Below are 18,680 nucleotides of genomic sequence, written 5' to 3'. Positions count from 1 at the left end.
TTTGATCTTAGCCATTATGACTGGTGTTAGGTAGAATCTCAGGGATATTTTGATTTGCATTTCCCAGATGACTAAGGACATCAAGTACTTCGTTAGATGCTTCTTTGCCATTCGATATTCCTCAATTGAGAACTTTTTTTTAGCTCTGTACCCCATTTTATATAGGGTTGTTTGATTCTCAGGTGTCTAGCTTTTGAGTTCGTGGATATTAGGCCTTTATCAGATGTGGGGTTGGAAAGACCTTTTCCTACTCTGGTGGCTGCTGTTTTGTATTCTTGACAGTGTCCTCACCTCAGCCTTACAGAAACTTTGCAATCTCATTAAGTCCGATTTGTCAATATTTGACCTTAAATATGACCTTAAAGGACAAGCCATTCTGTTCAGAAAAATTTCTCCTGTGCCTATGTATTCTCAGGTTTTCCCTAATTACTCTTCTAATAGTTGCAGTGTACCTGGTTTAATGTGGAGATCTTTGATCCACTTACACTTGAGCTTTGTACAAGGAGATAAAAAAGGGTCTATTTTCATTCTTCTGCATGCCGAGTGCCAGTTGAACCAACACCATTTGTTGAAGAGGCTGTCCTTTTTCCATTGAATGCTTACAGCTCCTTTGTCAAAAATCAATTGGCCATATATGTGAGGGCTCATTTCTGGATCTTCTACTCTATTCCATTGATCCATGTGCCTGTCTATGTACCAGTACCATACAGTTTTTAACACTATTGCTTTGTATTATAACCTGAAGTCAGCGATAGTAATTCCTGCAGATGTATTCTTGTTCTTGAGGATGGATTTCGCTATTCTAGGTCTTTTGTTATGTCAGATGAAATTGGACATTGCTCTTTCCAACTCTATGAAGAATTGAGTTGGAATTTTGAGAAGGATTGCACTGAATCTGTAGATTGCTTTTGGTAAGATGGCCCTTTTACAATGCTGATCCTTCCAATTCATGAGCATGGAAGATCTTTCCATTTTCTGACATCTTCTTCGATTTCCTTTTAGAGATTTGAAGTTGTAATACAGTTCCTCCTCTTGCTTAGTTAGAGTCAAAACAATGTATCTCATATTTTTTTTACTTCCTTTTTAAAAACAAAGATAAATGTACAAATTTTCAGCATTTTTGCATGAAAGTATACGAATACATTTTTAAGGTTGTAATTAAGTATTTGTGGGTACATATACATACACATATGTATATATGTAACAATAATATAGGAAAAGAGGCTATTAATTTGAGAGGATAGGAAAGAAACTAGGAAAGGCTGTAGAGAGGAAAGGGGGATGTGAAAAAGTTCTATTTGAATTAAAATATATTCTGTTTTTGTTGAACTTCACACAGTCTGTGAGTTGTTTCTGGGGTGTTCAGAGTTTTCTGGGGTTAGTATCTAATTATCAGTGACTGCATAGTATCTCTGTTCTTTTGTGACTTGTTTATCTCACTCAGGATACTATTCTCTAGATGCATAAATATTCTTAAGAATTTCATTGAGTTATTGTTTCTGATAGCTGAGTAGTAAGCCATCATGTAAATGTACCACAATTTTTGTATCCACTCATCTACTGAAGGACATCTGGGTTCTTTCCAGCTTCTGGTTATTATAAATAGAGCTGCAATGAACATTGTGGTACACATATCTTTGTTGTATGATGGAGCGTCTCTGGCATAAATGCCCAGAAGTGGAATAACTGGGTCTTCGGGTAGTACTATGTCCATTTATATGAGGTATCGTCAAACTGATTTCCAGAGCGGTTGTATCAGTTTACAACCCCACCAACAGTGGAGAAGTGTTCCTCTTTCTCCACAACCTAGCCAGCATCTGCTGGAGTTTTGGATCTTGGCCAATCTGACTGGTGTGAGGTGGAATCTCAGGGTTGTTTTGATTTGCATTTCCCTGATGGCTAAGGATGTTGAGCACTTCCTTAGATGTTTCCCTGCCTTTTGATATTCCTCTATTAAGAACTTTTGGTTAGAGCTCAAGCCATTGTTTTTCTGTTCAGGAAATTTTCTCCTGTGTCTATGTGTTTTAAGGTTTTCCCTACTTTCTCATCTAATAGTTTCAGTGTACCTAGTTTAATGTGGGGATCTTTGATCCACTTACACTTGAGCTTTGTACAGGAGATAAAAAAGGGTCTATTTTTATTCTTCTGCATACTGAGTGCCAGTTGGACCAACACCATTTGTTGAATAGGCTGTCCTTTTTCCATTGAATGTTTACAGCTCCTTTGTCAAAAATCAGGATGACTATATACATGAGGGCTTATTTCTGGATCTTCTATTATATCCATTGATCCACGTGCCTATTTTGGTACCAGTACCATGCAGTTTTTGGCACAATTGCCTTGAAATATAGTCTGAGGTCAGGGATAGTGATTTCCAAAGATAATTTCTTGTTGTTGAGGATGGATTTCGCTATTCTAGGTCTTTTGCTATTCTAGAAAATTGCAGTTTGCTCTTTCCAACTCAGTGAAGAACTGGGTTGGAGGTTTTATGGGGATTGTATTGAATCTGTAGATTTTTTTTTTTTTTTTTGGTAAGATGGCCATTTTTAAAATGTTGATCCTTCCAATCCATGAGCATGGGAGATCTTTCCGTTTTCTGATATCATTCTCGATTTCCTTCTTTAGAGGTTTGAAGTTCTTGTCATACAGGTCCTTCACTTGCTTAGTTAGAGTCACACCAAGGTATTTCTTAGTTTTTGTGACTATCATGAAGGGTATCTTTTCCCTAATTTCTTTCTCCACATGTTTGTCCTTTGAATATAGGAAGCCTACTGATTTGTTTGAGATAATTTTATATCCAGCCACTTTGCTGAACTTCTTTATCAGCTGTAGGAGTTCTCTGGTGGACGTTGTGGAGTCGCTTAAGTACACTATGATGTCATCTGCAAATAGTGATGTTTTTATTTCTTCCTTTCCAATTTTTATCCATTTGTTTTCCTTTTGCTGTTTAATTGCTCTGGCCAGGACTTTTAGTACTATGTTGAATAGGTGGGGGGCAGTGGGCAGCCTTGTCGAGTCCCTGATTTTAGTGGGATTGCTTCAAGTTTCTCACCATTAAGTTTGATGTTGGCCATTGGTTTGCTGTATATTTCTTTTAATTTGTTTAGATATGGGCCTTGGATTCCTGTTCTTTCTAAGACTTTAACATGAAGAGGCGTTAATTTTTTTCAAATGCTTTCTCAGCATCTAATGAGATGACAATATGATTTTTTTCATTGAGTTTTTTTATATTGTGGATTATGTTGATGAATTTCCATATATTAAACAATCCCTACATCCCAGGAATGAAGCCTAATTAATCATGGTGAATGAGAGTTTTGATGTCTTTTTGGATTTGCTTGCAAGAATTTTGTTGAGTAGTTTTTTCACCAATGTTCAGAAGTGAGATTGGTCTGAAGTTCTCTTTCCTTGTAGGTTCTTTGTGTGGTTTAGGGATGAGGGTTATTTTGGTTTCAAAAAATGAATACTGAATTAGGCAGTCTTCCATCTGACTCTATTTTGTGGAATAGTTTGGAGAGTATTGGTATTATGTTGTCAATACATGTCTGATAAAACTGCACTGAACCCATCTGGACCTGGGCTTTTTTTGGTTGGGAGGCTTTTGATGAGTGCTTCTATTTCTTTAGGTGTTGTGGGCTAATTTAAGCTGGTTTACCTTGTCCTTGTTTATTTTTGGTATTTTGTTTCTGTCTAGGAATTCATCCATTTCCTCCAGATTTTCCAGCTTTGTTTATTATAGGCATTTGTAGTAGGATCTGATAATTTCTTGAAGTTCCTCAGTTTCAGTGATGTCTCCACTTTCATTTCTGATTTTGATAATTTTGATACTCTCTTTTTGCCCTCTATTTAGTCTGGCTAAGGGTTTATCAATGTTATTAATTTTCTCAAAAACATCTCTTGGTTTTGTTGATTTTTTCAGTGGTTCTTTTTGTTTCTATTTGGTAAATTTCTGCTTTTAGTTTGAGTATTTCTTGCTGTCTACTCCTCTTGGGAGTATCTGATTCCTTTTGCTTTAGAGCTTTCAACTATATTGTCAAGTTGCTAGTGTATGCTCTCTCCATTTTCTTTCTGGAATCACTCAGAGCTATGAGTTTTTCTCTCTGTACTGCTTTCATTGCGTCCCATACGTTTGAGTATGTTGTATTTCATTTTCATTAAATTCTAGGAAATCCTTCATTTCTTTATTTCTTCTCTGACCCTGCTATCATTCAATTGAGCATTGTTTCATTTCCATGTGTTTATGTGTTTTTTGCTGTCTTTGTTGTTATTAAAGACAAGACTTAAACCATGGTGATCTGATAGGATACATAGGATTATTTCAATGTTCTTGTATCTATTGAGGCTTGTTTTGTGATGGATTATATGGTCAGTTTTGGAGAAGGTGCCTTGAGGTACTGAGAAGCTGCATTCTTTTGTTATAGGATGAAATGTTCTGTAGATATCTATTAATTCTAATTGGTTCATAGCCTCTGTAAGTTTTATTGTGTCCTTGTTCAGTTTCTGTTTCCATGATCTCTCCCTTGGTGAGAGTGGGGTCTTGAGGTCTCCCACTATTATTGTGTGTGGTATAATGTAATTTTTGAGCTTTCTTAGGGTTTCTTTTATGAATATGGGTGCTCTTGTATTTGGAACCCATATGTTAAGGATTGAGAGTTCCTCTAGTCAAATTTTCTGTGTAATGTATAATTAGTGTCCTTCCTTATCTTTTTGATAACTTTGGTTGAAAATCTACTTTATTTGATAATAGAATAGCTATTCCATCTTGTTTCTTGGGGGCTATTTGCTTGGAAGTTTTTCCCCAACTTTTTACCCTGAGATAGTGCATGTCTTTGTCTCTGAGATGAGTTTCCTGTATGCAACAAAATGCTAGATTCTGATTATGTATCTAGTCTGATGGTTATGACTTTTTATTGGGAATTGAGTCCATTTATGTTAACATATATAAAGGAAATGTAGTTGCTGTTTCCTGCAATATTTGCTTTTAGAATTAGAATTGTGCCTGTGTGCCTTCCTTTGGTTTTCTTGCTTAGATATTTTCTTGTTTTTACTAGGATGTAGTTTCCCTCCTTGTATTGGGTTTCCACCTATAATTCATTGTAGTGCTGTGTTTGTAGTCAGATATTATGTAAGTTTGGTTTTGTCCTGAAATATCTTGGTCTCTTTATCTATGGTGACAGAGAGTTTTGCTTGGTATAACAGCTTGGGCTGACACTTGTGTTCTCCTAGGATCTATATCATGTCTGTCCAGGATCTTCTAGCTTTCATTGTCTCTGTTGAGAAGTTTGGTGTGATTCTGTTTGGTCTTCCTTTATTTGTTACATGTCCTTTTTCCCTTACTGCTTTTAGTATTCTTTCTTTGCTTTTGGTACTTGATGTTTTGACTATTTTGTGTCAGGAGACATTTCTTTTCTGTTCCACTACTTTTGGAGTTCTGTAGGCTTCTTTTATTCTCATGGTCATCTTATTCTTAAGAGTAGGGAAGTTTTCTTATATGATTTTGTTGAAGATATTTACTGTGCCTTTTATTTGATATTCTTCTCCCTCTTCTATTCTTATTATCCTTAGGTTTGTTCTTCCCAGTGTGTCCTGTATCTCCTAGACATTTTGGGTTAGGACTTTTTAGGCTTTTGCATCTTCTCTGATTGTTTTGTTCTAGTTTTCCATGTTGTCTTCTGCCCCTGAGATTCTCTCTTCCATCTCTTATAGTCTGTTGGAGACGCTTGCATCTGTGACTCCTGATTTATTTTTTAGGTTTACTACCTCCAGGGTTGTCTCTTTTAGTGTTTTCTTTATAGTTTCCATTTCTATTTTAAATTCCTTCTTCAATTCCTTCATCACTTTGCTTCCATTTTCCTCTAGTTCTTTGATTTCTTTGAGTGTTTTTTTTGTGTTTCCTCTTTAAAAGTGTCTATTTATTTATGCTTTTCCTCCTGTTCTTGTTTAAGGATCCCCATCATTATCTTGAGGTATGATTTCAGGTCTGAGTCTTCTTTTTCTGGAGTGTTTGGCATTCTGCTGTTTGCTGTGATGGAAGTCCTGGGTTCTGATGTTGCCAGGTTGTCTTGGTTTCCATTGGGTAAGTTCCTTTGCTTTCCTCTTTCCATCTTGTTATTTGTGATTGTATGTGGTCTTGTTGTCAGTGATTGGTTCCCATCTCTCCTGTGTACCTGGCTTGTGTCCCTGGATCTCTGCTGTTTTAGGTGGCAAGTGCCTTGAGCATTTGTTCCACATGCAAGGGCCTTTCGGGTGGACCTGAGTCTCTATGGCAGAGTTCCTCCTCTTCTGGACAAACCGGAGGGCTGCACCTACTGAGTGCTAAGTGTAGCCCTCTCTGGGTTCTGGCTACTCATAGCTCAGTCTCGCCAGGCCTGGGTCCCTGGATCTCTGCTGTTACCGATGGTAAATGGCCTGAGTGTTTGGTCCACATGCAAGGGTATTCCGGGTGGAAATGGAGTCTTTATGACAGAGTTCCTGCTCCCCTGAACCAATCGTTGGGATCATGCTTTATGTGTGGCAGGCCAAGCCTTCTCTGCACCTTAGCTACTCTCAGGGCAGTCTCACCAGGCCTGTGTCCCTGTATCTCTGCTGCTCCTGGTGGCAAATGGCCTGAGCGTTTGGTCACAGTTTTTTTTTTTTTTCTTATAAAATATTTAAAAGTAACTAGCAATAATGGCTAGTAAACTCAATCTCATCCAAGAATCAAAACAACCGCAAATGAAAGAAAACTCATGACCTTTATCATTCTGAGTGAGTTAAGTTTATATACTTGATTATCTACAGTTTCATGAGCTTTTTGTTCTGTAGATAACATATTGATTTGTTTTTCTGATATTCTTTATTTCCTTAAGCATCACAATTACTTAATTTTGTGGTAATTTTATTATGTAGTAAAGTTATTATGAACAAATATAGTTTTAACTATGTTCACATTAATATGGAATTTGGAAAATGATGTTCTATGTGTTTCAAAGTAAAATCATGTTTATTATGCATATCATGTAATGTTCTGACTGTTACTACATGCTTTCTTACATTACATAGTGGGTGTATAATGTGTTTTCAATTATGCTAAATATATATATATTTAAATATATGTACATGTATATATATATATATATATATATATATATATATATATATATATCATCTAGGAAGGATATGTATGATAATGAATTACTATTTAAAAATATGTGGAGAATATACTTAGATTCATCTCAACAGTAAATGATTTTACTATTTTTAAAAGACCACCTTTTTATTTTTAAGCATATGTATAAATGTGTCACTTTCTGTGTGCATATGTGAATGTTTGTGCAGATGCACTAGAAAGATTTAGAAGATAGTGAACTTGAAGTTATAGAGAAGTAAGAGCCACCTGAGGTGAATGCTGGGAAGCAAGCATGGGCTCTCTTGCAGGAGCAAGATACCTTCTTAACAACTAAGCCATCTCACTAGCCATAGAGTTCTTTCTTTTAATATAAGAAAATAATGTGTATTCAAAGTAATTTGAATTCATGGCTCTATGTTATTCTTTTTTTTATCAGGATACTTCTATTCATATTCAAACAAGGTATGTCCCTCAGTTATCATCAAGATTAACTTCAACACCAACAAATGTTCTAAATGAAGGAGGGAAAGGTACGAATTATGTTATTGATATGCTATTTAAAATCGGGGTTAGCATGTATTTTACTACACCAAAAGTTGTCTATGAAAATAAAAAGTTGTCTACGAAATCCTCACCCTCTACCCCTTCCAATCTGAACTCCCTCCTTCCCTTGAGGAAAAAGCAGGAATCCCAGGGATATCAACAAAACACAGCATTATAAATTATAATAATCTCTCAGACACTGGATTACCAAACAGGTAGCATAAACCAGCTGATATGAGGCCCCCCAACACATGTACAACAGAGGACTGCTGGGCTGAGGTTCAGTCAGAGAAGATGCACCTAACCCTCATGAGACTGGAAGGCCCAGGGAGTTTAGAGGTCTGGCAGTGTAGGTGGGGTAGTACCATCCTCATGGAGCCGGGCCTGGGGTGGAGGAAGAGCAAGGGGGTGATGAAGTGGGGAGAGGGTATGTGATATGGAACATTCTGATGGTGAACCAGGATGGAAATAAAATCTGGAGTGTAAAAAATTTTTAAAAAATTCAATTTACAATAAGACTAGGTTTAAGTCTTCCCATCAAGGCTGTAAGAAAAAACACCTCAACAGGAGGAAAGGATCCCAAATTCAGGCAAGAGAATTAGTGATAGCCCTGCTCTCATTGTTAGGAACCTATGAAGACCCTAAACTAATAACCACAACATATTTTTCAGAAGACCTTGTGCAAACTCATGCACAATTTTTTAAAAGATCTAAATTATATATTTACTTTAATATTCTTTATCTTAACAATGTAAGGAGATGTAAGATAATTATATATATATATATAATATTATATATATAATATTATATATATATATATATATATATATATATATATATATATATATATATACACATCTATATATATGCTGGAAATCCCTATAGCAGAAGTTATTCCTTAACCAACTAGTTCTCCAAATAACCACACAGAAACCTTTTACTACTTCAAGGTTTAAGCCTTTGTTAGCCAGACTCTCAACAAGTTCATTTAAGATAACACAGCCACCTAGCACCGTCCAGTCACAGGACTATCCATACCTCCAATGTAGTCACAAACATCTCCCCTCATGTCTCCTGGGAATAGGCTCTTCCCATTTCTTCTTCCCATAGTTCCTTTCTTCCTTCCAGGATGTCCAACCCTCCTCTATTGCCAGATCACAGACATTAGCCTTTTATTGACCAATTAAATTGGAAAGCAAATTTGCACAAAGGGGGAATTTCAATTAATAAAAATTTGGAAAGATAATAGAAAGTGAAATTTAAAAGAGAAAGCTGGTATAAAGGGGGTGAGATTTGGAAGTGTATATTGTGAAGGGTATAAAAGTAACATTTTAAAGAAATGACATGAGGTCATTTGTTGGAGACATGCCATGAAGTAGTGGTATGAAACTGACTAAGAAGAGAAAGAAAAGGGTATCATTCTTCTTTCCATTATCACTTATAAAAAGGTGTGAAAGACTGAATAACTGGGTTCTAACAGAACTTTATTATACAGTAGCTAATCGTAAACACCCATGTCACTCATAATACAGGGAATCTCATCTTTCTGATTCAATAGTACATATATGGATGACAAGCAGAAGCAATAAATTACCAGGAAATGATCAGCAGATAACCCATCTTTGTGGGGACCATGGCCTCAAGTTTCTTTAGGCTGTGTGATTTGGAACACTGAAAGAATCCTATGAGTTTGACAGCATAATGCCTAATTCTTTATAATGGAATGTAGATAGGGGCTGGGTCTTCTCAAATACTAGTCATAGACTTCACTGGGGAGAATTGTGAAAATGTAATTTCTAACTCACTAGCCCTGTACATCTACATGCATGAGACACTTTCAGGTGATATAGATTTGTCTGGTAGTTTAAGTAAATTAAGAACTCTATGGTATTCAGTTGCAGAGTATCAGAAGCATGCTTTTATTATATGTAGCTCTGAGTCCAAAGGGAGGAGAAAGTAATTTCCACTTTTTTTATTGCTTGTAAAATCTCAGAAAATTGTGATCCTATTTCAGCTATAAATGAAACTTAGTTTGTATTAGGTTTTCCTCATATTCTGAAAAATTCTTTACTATAAAATTCACATAAAATCTAGAAAATAAGAAGAAATGCCTTCCTTACAGTTTTACACATGTTTGTATACAAAGTAATATTTTATACCTTATTGCTCTCTGAGTGGCTTCTCCCTTGATCAGTTCAGTCCATTTGTTTTGTGTGACAGTGTGTTATGCTTTTCACTGTATTTGGTCCATGCCTCATGTTTGTGATATTACAATACAATATGGAAATTATGTGTTGGCTTTTCTGCTATAATGGGAGGGTGTCCCTGGATGTGGAGGCCCAGGAACCCCATACCTTTGAGAGGAAAATCATCACCAGAGGAGGCATTGCAGCTCCCAGGGGACTAAGGCATTCAGGGTTTTTAGTTAGGTTCCTTCTCTTTGATTCATCCCTTCTTCTCTGCATTGTTTCTTGGCTTCTCTGGACGAGAGAATCTATCACACAGACAGCAAATGTCATGAAAAAAATATTTATTGGGAGGGTCCGGGGTGTGAAGAAATGAACTCAAGAGTGTCTGTGTCTGCTCCAGTGGTGGATAGCAGGAAACTGAGCAAGCACAGCTTTTATATAGGGTTTCTTAGGGGGCAGACTTTTCTAGGGAAGAGATTTCCAGGTGCAGATTGGTAGAATGTCAAATCTAGAACTTGTCGTGGAGCTCTAGATTGGTGGGTTTTCCTGTTCATATTTTTTCACCTATAATTAGTATAATCTGGGTAGTGTCCTGGTGAGAGGGTTAGAATGACCTTTGTCACAGAGAAGTCTTGGGGTGGAGGTTAGGGTTGTTCCCTGGCTGCTGGAGTTCCCAGCACAGGGGCCTGGACATTTACCTGCCTCTCAAAGTCTACAAAATACAGAGAGTCTAAGTCTCTGACAGAGAAGGCTTTCCTTGCCACTTGAGTGGTGTGAAGAGCCAACCCCATGTGCATAGTATAGCGGTGTGAATGTCTCTAAAGTGACTGATTAAAGACCAATGTCAAAGCATTCCACTTCAGATTGGATAGCTGGAGTACCTGCACAGGTAGGTGATTTCTACCTGAACTGAGTAATGGCTTCCCCTACTTTATTCATAGACTAGAGTACACTGGTCATACTTTGAAATTTTTCATTTAATTAGATATTAGGCCTTATCAGTTTATTAGTTTGTCTTTTATAGTCAAGATCTAGAATGACAAAAATCAATCAACAAAGATAAAAATCCATGAAAATATTAAAATTTCCTATTCATTTCTAAAGTCATACATAATGTTTTGCCATGATAGAACATAAAACCCAAACTTAGTTACATGTTATTGATTGTATCATTTTAGGTTTCCAAAAAAAATTTCTTGAGTTGAAGGTAATAATTTTATATTATTTTTAAAATTTTTAAATTCATGAGGTATATTATGTAGAACACTCATTTAATACATATTTGAAAACCATCTCAGCCTCCCACAGAAATGAAAGAATCTGACTCAACAGATGTGTCAGACATGATACATGGACAAAGATTCACAGCAGGTAAATTCCACAGTAGTATATTCTCTGGAACAACCATTTCAGACATGTAAAATCTTCTCATCTCCAAACTTCTTTTAATTGTTTATGGAAAAAGTTGATATAAATTATCAAAATATTGCCTTATTATCATCACTTCAAAACAAGTTATTCAATCATAAACAGGTATTTCCACTTTCATGTGTCTGGAGACCCAGATTGCTCATTTAGAAGCTCATTTTACCTGCATATACTATGAAAGCACTGCAAGTTTGCAGCGTTTGAAATTGGTTACTCTAGGGCTGGAGAGGTGGTTCAGTAACTAAGAGCATTTATGGCTTTTGCACATGACACATGCCCAGTTCGCAGGGTTGACATAGCAGTTTGCAACTGCCTGTAGTTCTATCTTCTGGGCTTCTAACATCACTTTCTGACCTTTGCAGCCACAAAGTATGCACCATGCATGCTCAAGCAAAAACACTCATATACATAAAATAAATATATTTAAAAATTTTTAAGATCCTATATATTTTGCATGGTTTATACCTATGATTTTTTCAATGAGCATGCCCAAGTAAGGAATTCCTCATCAGGGCTGTTGAGGCTTCCTGTGTGGGGTATGAAAACTATGTACTCAGAGACATGTAGTTTAATATCACTGTAAATGCAGGCTGTGAGTTAAGTCCACATGATCTGTGGTCCACTCATTTTTATACCATTTATCATTCATTACTTCTAGTGTTCAATAAGAAACCATATAATAAAATATCTTAAACCAAAGTTTCTTATCTTTTTCTAACCTGTGGGATGAAAACTATATTTCACAAAAGATAAAATATATTCTAGAATACCCACCGCAACATTAAATCCATTTTCCTGTGTTTGTTCAGTTAATAGTTTGCTACTCATATGTGTATTAAGAGATCCCTTTGCCATTTTGTTTGTATGTGTATTTACTAGTGTTTGTTTGACATTTTCACATTCAATTCATATCCTCAACTCAACTCTCCTTAAAAATTTACTATAACAAGTAATATTTTACTTCCCTTTCTGTGATTATAAGGATTCTAACTTTAGCAATGTCATATCAGGATTGTTTTAACCACATAAACATTGATTTCTTTCAACAGATGTAGATGTAAAATTGGAAACAGAGAGCCAAGATTATCTTGATAGCAGTGAAAATACTCACTCATCTGTATGTAATGATTTAATTCAACTTTAAAAAAAACAATGTAATGTTGGTTAAAGAAAAACTTTTAGGTATACATTCAGAATAAGAAACCCAGAGTTTGGAATCTAATTTTGAAGTTTCTTATCTGGGGGATTATAATGTCAATTCATCATCTCCTCTCTTTTCTTTCCTATCTCCAAACCCTTGCTGATATCCCTTCTTGCTCTTTCCAAAAGATGGGTGGCCTCTATTTAGGAGAGTTGTTAGAATCCTCAAATTTTCTTAAAAATCAGCAGTAGCTCATAAGTTTCCTCTAGTAACTTTTTTCCTACCAATTTTTTTACTATTCAGCATGCTCCCCTTACTTTATACTTGTTCTATTAAAAAAAATCAGAGTGAAAACCATCATTAGTAAACACTTGACAACATTAGCAACATTGAACCAATATCTTTGCTTTTATGTCATAACCAATGACTTGAATTCTTATATTTTATTTCAGTGAGTTAAATCAGCTGATATCTCTAGTACATTGTGCAGCGATATTAGTTAATATTGGGATATAATAGGTCTTTTCCTAACACAGGTCCATGTTACAATTATTCAATATGGGTTTAAGTTTTGTTTTACAGAACAATTAAGCTGTACATCCTATGGAATGTAGCACTTTGTTCTCAAGTACTGACAAGGACACTTTAATCCTTTGGGATCAGATACTTTGTCACCAATTATTTCCATCAAAGCTGAGACAAAAGTCACAACCAGATTGTCCTATTTACTATTCTTTGACTGTCTCTTACTGAGAGTCTCAAAAGTAAAAGCAGTAAAACAATATTTGGCAGATGAGGCAACAAGTTGAACTTTAATAAAATAACCAGTAATCAGACACATGTTTACATGGTGCACATGGACTGTAGTCAGGTTTTTCAGCACTGAACACTAAATGGTTTTGTTTGTTTGTTTGTTTGTTTGTTTTGATGGTGGGGACCTACAGAAACGAGTCAGCTTTGGAAACCCAAAGAGTAGCATTGTGGGTAACAAATCATTTTTGTTATCATCTATGTCTTTCTAATGCCAAGTGGGTGAGAAATCAGGAATTCAGAGGAACAAGCCTTACACTTTATTATTATTATAAACTATTGTGGAAAAGACATGAATAAATGCCTAGCACAAATTAGATAATGTGGGGCCTCTGGTCTTCTTAACAAGGCTTGTGACTATTTCACTTTTATACTTCTGTTTCTTTATCCCTGACTCTTCCAGATTACCTTTCTTGAACTCCCATATTCTCAACACCCCCATCTCAAATTGATAGCTTTTTGTTTATTACTGTTAGGTACATATGCATATACATATATGTATGTGCAAATATAGCTGTGTGACCTGATGAGTATATTTTTGTTATATATATATATATATATATATATATATATATATATATATATATATATATATTGTATGTATGGCTTCAGAGATGACCCCATTTGTATTAAATAACTAATAAGGAGGTTCATCCCTGGGTAAGGCTTTTCTTCCTCTTCTAGGAATTATTAGTTGCCTATAGTTCCTGTTCTAGGGTAGGGGCCAGTGAAACCACTCACTTCCATGTTAATGTGTCTATTGTTACTGACAATCCAGTCCAGGTTCTGATATTTCTAGAAGAGACTATTTCTCAGACTTTGTGGTATTCTGGGTCTTACAATCTTTCTGATCTCTTTTTTTCTTTGTCTGTGAAATTTCATAAGCTATACCTGTAGCAGTTATGATGTAGATTAATCCATTGGGGTGGGGTTTCTTGTTTTCCACTGATTTTTACCAATTTCAATGAGAATTTTTAAAACATTCTTTTAGAATAAGAAATTACTTTAAGGATATTAGAAATATTAATTGAGCTCACCATGAATATTAATTTCACCAGAACACCATTACATCTCTTCAGTCTAAGAGTGCTCTTCAATTGTCAGTTGGAACAACTTCAAGATCCATGAGCCTTTCAACTGAAGGAGAACAAGGTTGGAAATTAAAACAATAATCAGTTAGTAATAGGGCAAAGTATTGTATGCTAGAAATATATATTACAAATATAATGAAGAGTGCTTCAAAAAATAAAATATATTTGTTAGTAATAAATTACACATCTTTTGTTTCAATAATAGTTTTAGGAGAGTTTTAAGATTAGAGCTAAACGATAAGTGCATTGTAAAATATCCCTGACTTGAATTTCAAGAAGCAAAGATTTGGAAAGAAGACAAAAAAATGATGATGAAAGTAGTAGACAGGATGGGTCTCAGGGCAGGATTATGGGGCTGGCAAAATGCTGTAAGATGAAAAAAAAAAATTACTTAGACAGGAGAAATAGACCTTGTGCTATCAGGATGAAAAAATTCCTGAGAGATAGAAGAAAAAATAACTATAACTTTGTTTTCTTTTTTTTCTTTCCATTTTTTATTAATTTTATTAATTTATATTAATTTTTTATTAATCTTTTTTTTCACTGTCCAGATTTTATCCCTCCCGGTACACCTTCTGCCTGTTACACATCCCATACCCCCATCTTCACGATGATGCGCCCCCACCCGCCACCCCACCAGACCTCCCAATTACCGGGGGCCTCCAGTCTCTCAAGGTGTAAGGTGTATCTTCGGTGACTAAGTCCAAACCCGGCAGGCTGTCCCCTGCTGAAAATGTATTGGGAGCCTCATACCAGCTGATGTATGCTGCCTGGTTGATGGCCCAGTGTCTGAGAGATCTTGAGGGTCTAGGTTAGTTGAGACTGATGGTTCTCCTACAGAGTTGCCCTCCTCTTCAGCTTCCATGTTTTTCCCCAATTCCAACTAAAAAGGTCAGGAGCTTCTGTCCATTGGTTGGGTGTAAATATCTGCATGTGACTCTTTCAGCTGCCTGCCAGGTCTTTCAGGGAGCAGTCATGATAAGCCCTTTTTTGTGAACACGCCATAGATTCAGTAATAGGATCAGACTTTGGGCCCTCCCTTGAGCTGGATCCTACTTGAGCCAGTCACTGGACCTTCTTCTCCTCAGGCTTTTCTCCATTTTTATCTGTGCAGTTCTTTTAGACAGGAACAATTATAGGTCAGGATTTTAATTGTGGCATAGAAACCCTACCCCTCACTTGACACCCTGTTTTTCTGCAGGAGGTGGGCTCTACAAGTTCTCTCTCCCCACTGAAAGGCATTTCATCTAAGGTCTGAGGGTTCCCTCACCTCCTCCTTCCTGATGTTTCCCGTTTCGATTCTTTCCTGGGCCCTCAGTGCTTCAGGCATGTTCCCCACACCCAGTACCTGATCGTGTTCCTCTCTTCCCCTCCCTGTCCCCCTTTCCACCAGTTTCCTCCCTCCCTTTCCCCTCCTGTGGTTTCTTAATTTATTTTTATTGTCCTCATCAGTTCTAGAAAGGCAGAGGAAGTTAAGGATCTGGGTACAATCGATGATTCTTTTACACTTAACGAAGACAGCCGTAACCATCTTGGTCAGCCACGCATGTCACAGATCAATGTCACATATAGTGTTGCCTCTTCCTAGATATTATGACTCACGCCAAAATTAGAATGGCAGGCAAAATTTTTAATTGTGGATATTAACATATAATTCATTTTGTCTCCTTTTTAGCCTTTCAAAAGAAAAATATTTACTCGAAGGTAAAAATCTGATCTTTCATCTTTGATTATTAAGTTTGAAATGTATGATATATAGAAGACTGATCAAATATTTTAATTTAAAACCTATCCAGCCTCTCACTGGACGGAAAGCTCTAGCTTTATCTGAAGTATCAATGCCGAAGGGTAAACAAGATTTCTCACCAGGTAAATTGTACAATACAATTAATTGTGCCTTTGGACAACGTGTTTATGATACTTAAGGAGTTTGTATGAGGCCAACAGGTGTTTGGGAAATTACTTCTGACTCTTTTGAGTCCTTTGCACTTATGTTTCTGAATATACTTGGCTACATGAATATATTTATGAACATTTGACAAATGTTCATGTTCGGTATGGAAACGTTTACAATGTCAATCTTGTTGGCAAGTTCTTGTTAATTCTGTATACATAGTATATTAGTAAAGATGCCGTTGAATATTGAGATTAATTAAACTTTAAAATAAGAAAATAAAAAAATTTATTTTCATAATGAAAAATTTTAAATATTTATATATAACTGCTTCTTTTTGTTATAACTATACAAATATTTGCTTCAACAGAAGCATACTTACAAATGAAAACAGAGGAAAGTCAGGAAATTCTGGACAGAAATGAAAACATTCAATCAACTGTATGTAATTTAAATTTCTTTTTTCCTTAACATCTAGTATCATCTTTAAATACTAGGACTGATCATGCCAAACCTTGTTTATAAACTTTCAATCTATTTCTAATATTATTGGGATAGAGACCCAGTATTTTATGTAGTTGCACATCATCAGGTGTTGTATGCAGATCTTGTGCTAATATCCGGTCTCCTGCAATATACAATGATCTTATAACTCCAGCACTTTGGAGGCAGTGACAAGAGAATTGTGAATTTGTGGCAAGCCTGTGATGCATAGTGAGATCTTATCTCTCTCAAACAGCCAAAAGAAAACAAACCACATCACAGCCTTACTTCTATAAGCAATAGGGAGTCATTGTGTTTACCTCATTTTTAATTAAACAACATTAAGTAAAGTGTTTAATAGATACTGAGCACCAAATGTGTATCTAAATACTTATAAACTATGTAATCACATTTGCTTCATGCTTTACTTTCTGGATTACTTATAATCCTGTTGAAGGTAAGGGTATATCTAGTATATTTGTTGAAAACCAACAGCTGATGAGCACCAAGTTGAGAGATACTTGATTTGTTGATGTTGATAATGTACACTGGCTCTTCTTTAAAGGTAAATTTAAATTTTTACTTCAATATTTTATTTTAAAACAGTGTAACATAGGCTGAATAAAATCTTCTTGATGTGTACTTAAAACAGATAATCCAAAATCTACTATTTAACTTTTAAGATATTTAATTAATTAGGAATTTCAAATTTAAATTGTTAAAATTGTACCTCACCTTCTTTTACTGTCCATCATATTTCCCTTTCTTTATACTTGTTCTAGTATACAAACTTAATGAAAACTGTTTTGTGTCCTTAAACACTTGAAAACATAATCAATGTTGCAACTTTTATATTTATTTTTATTTCACCAAGGGCAATCAGCTTATATCCTGAAAGCACCATTCAGCAATGCTGGTTCATAATAGCATCGATTTGGTCTTGTACTAGTACCAGATTAATGATATTGTTATTTGGCACTATCTAAGTTTGTATTCTTCAGACACTAGTTAGCTCAGTAGATTAAGACACAAATTACATTTTCTATTGTCAAATATGCAGTGTTAAATACCTTCAAATTAGTATAGAAGATATATAATTTTCCTCTGTGTTTGATGAAATAAATTCCCCTCCCAAAGACATGGTTATAAATTTTTCTTTCTGCCTTTCATTGTTGGGTTTACTTTATGTTTTGAGAATGGGGTTTAAATAACATAGAAGGTGTGATATTCTGATTTTAAATTTATGAGAACATTTGAAAAGTATGCTTTTATTTTCAAAAATATTCTAGAAACATAAATTTATTTTATTTAATTCAAAGTGATTAGAATGATTAGTACAACTCATGTTTTGAATTGACTTTACCAGAAAGCTGTTACACAGCTGAAGCAAATCCTTCATTTACCAACAGGACCAGCACTTAGATCCACGGATCTCCTCAGTGAAGGAAAGAAAGGTTAGATGTTATATATAAGTAAATAATTTTAAATTTTGTTAAAATCAAGTCACAATGTTTTAAATTTAAAACATATTAACCAAATGAAATCAAAGTGTTTAAGGTTAAAAAAAAGTATCAGATGAAGTTTCAATTATATTTTATTGAATAATTTAGAATAGAGCAGAATTTTAAGTAAATCATAAAATAATCTTTCTTTTCTCAGTGTTCCAAATACAGAGGTTCTATTGCTGTAATAAACAGGGTCACCGAAAGCAACACAAGAAGGAAATGTTCTTTTTTTTTTTAATTTTTGTCTTTTGTTGTTGATGATGATGAAGATAATTTTTCACTCACACTTTCTTTCATACAACAATTTATCATCAAAGAAATTAGGTCAGAAACTTGAAATGAGCAGTGCAAAGGACTCAAAAGAGCCAGAAGTAGATAATTACACGCAACCGATGGACAGAAGCTGGGGAACATTATGGCTGAATTGGGGAAAGGCTGGAGGAAGCTGAGGAGGAAGGCAACCCCATGGGTTTTCTTCATCTTATAGC

At 35.4% G+C, this 18,680-nt stretch overlaps 1 protein-coding gene across 1 annotated transcript in view; it reads left to right on the top strand.

Moving 5' to 3' along the window:
* Positions 1-18,680, top strand: part of LOC308431910 (uncharacterized protein) — a gene marked incomplete at both ends in the record, with an annotated part of 176,624 nt that overhangs the window by 81,846 nt on the left and 76,098 nt on the right. The window contains 9 exons of the mRNA XM_080931510.1: positions 7,545-7,638; positions 11,019-11,047; positions 11,139-11,211; positions 12,318-12,385; positions 14,278-14,318; positions 14,862-14,987; positions 16,070-16,179; positions 16,575-16,645; positions 18,054-18,141. Of these exons, the coding sequence (XP_080787636.1) occupies positions 7,545-7,638; positions 11,019-11,047; positions 11,139-11,211; positions 12,318-12,385; positions 14,278-14,318; positions 14,862-14,987; positions 16,070-16,179; positions 16,575-16,645; positions 18,054-18,141 (700 nt within the window). The remainder of the gene's footprint in view (positions 1-7,544; positions 7,639-11,018; positions 11,048-11,138; positions 11,212-12,317; positions 12,386-14,277; positions 14,319-14,861; positions 14,988-16,069; positions 16,180-16,574; positions 16,646-18,053; positions 18,142-18,680) is intronic.

Source organism: Micromys minutus, assembly GCF_963924665.1.
Source record: "Micromys minutus genome assembly, chromosome: 17".
Classification (NCBI taxonomy): Eukaryota; Metazoa; Chordata; class Mammalia; order Rodentia; family Muridae; genus Micromys; species Micromys minutus.
Note: the sequence above shows the minus strand (reverse complement) of the source record. Positions and strands in the feature narration are given on the sequence as shown.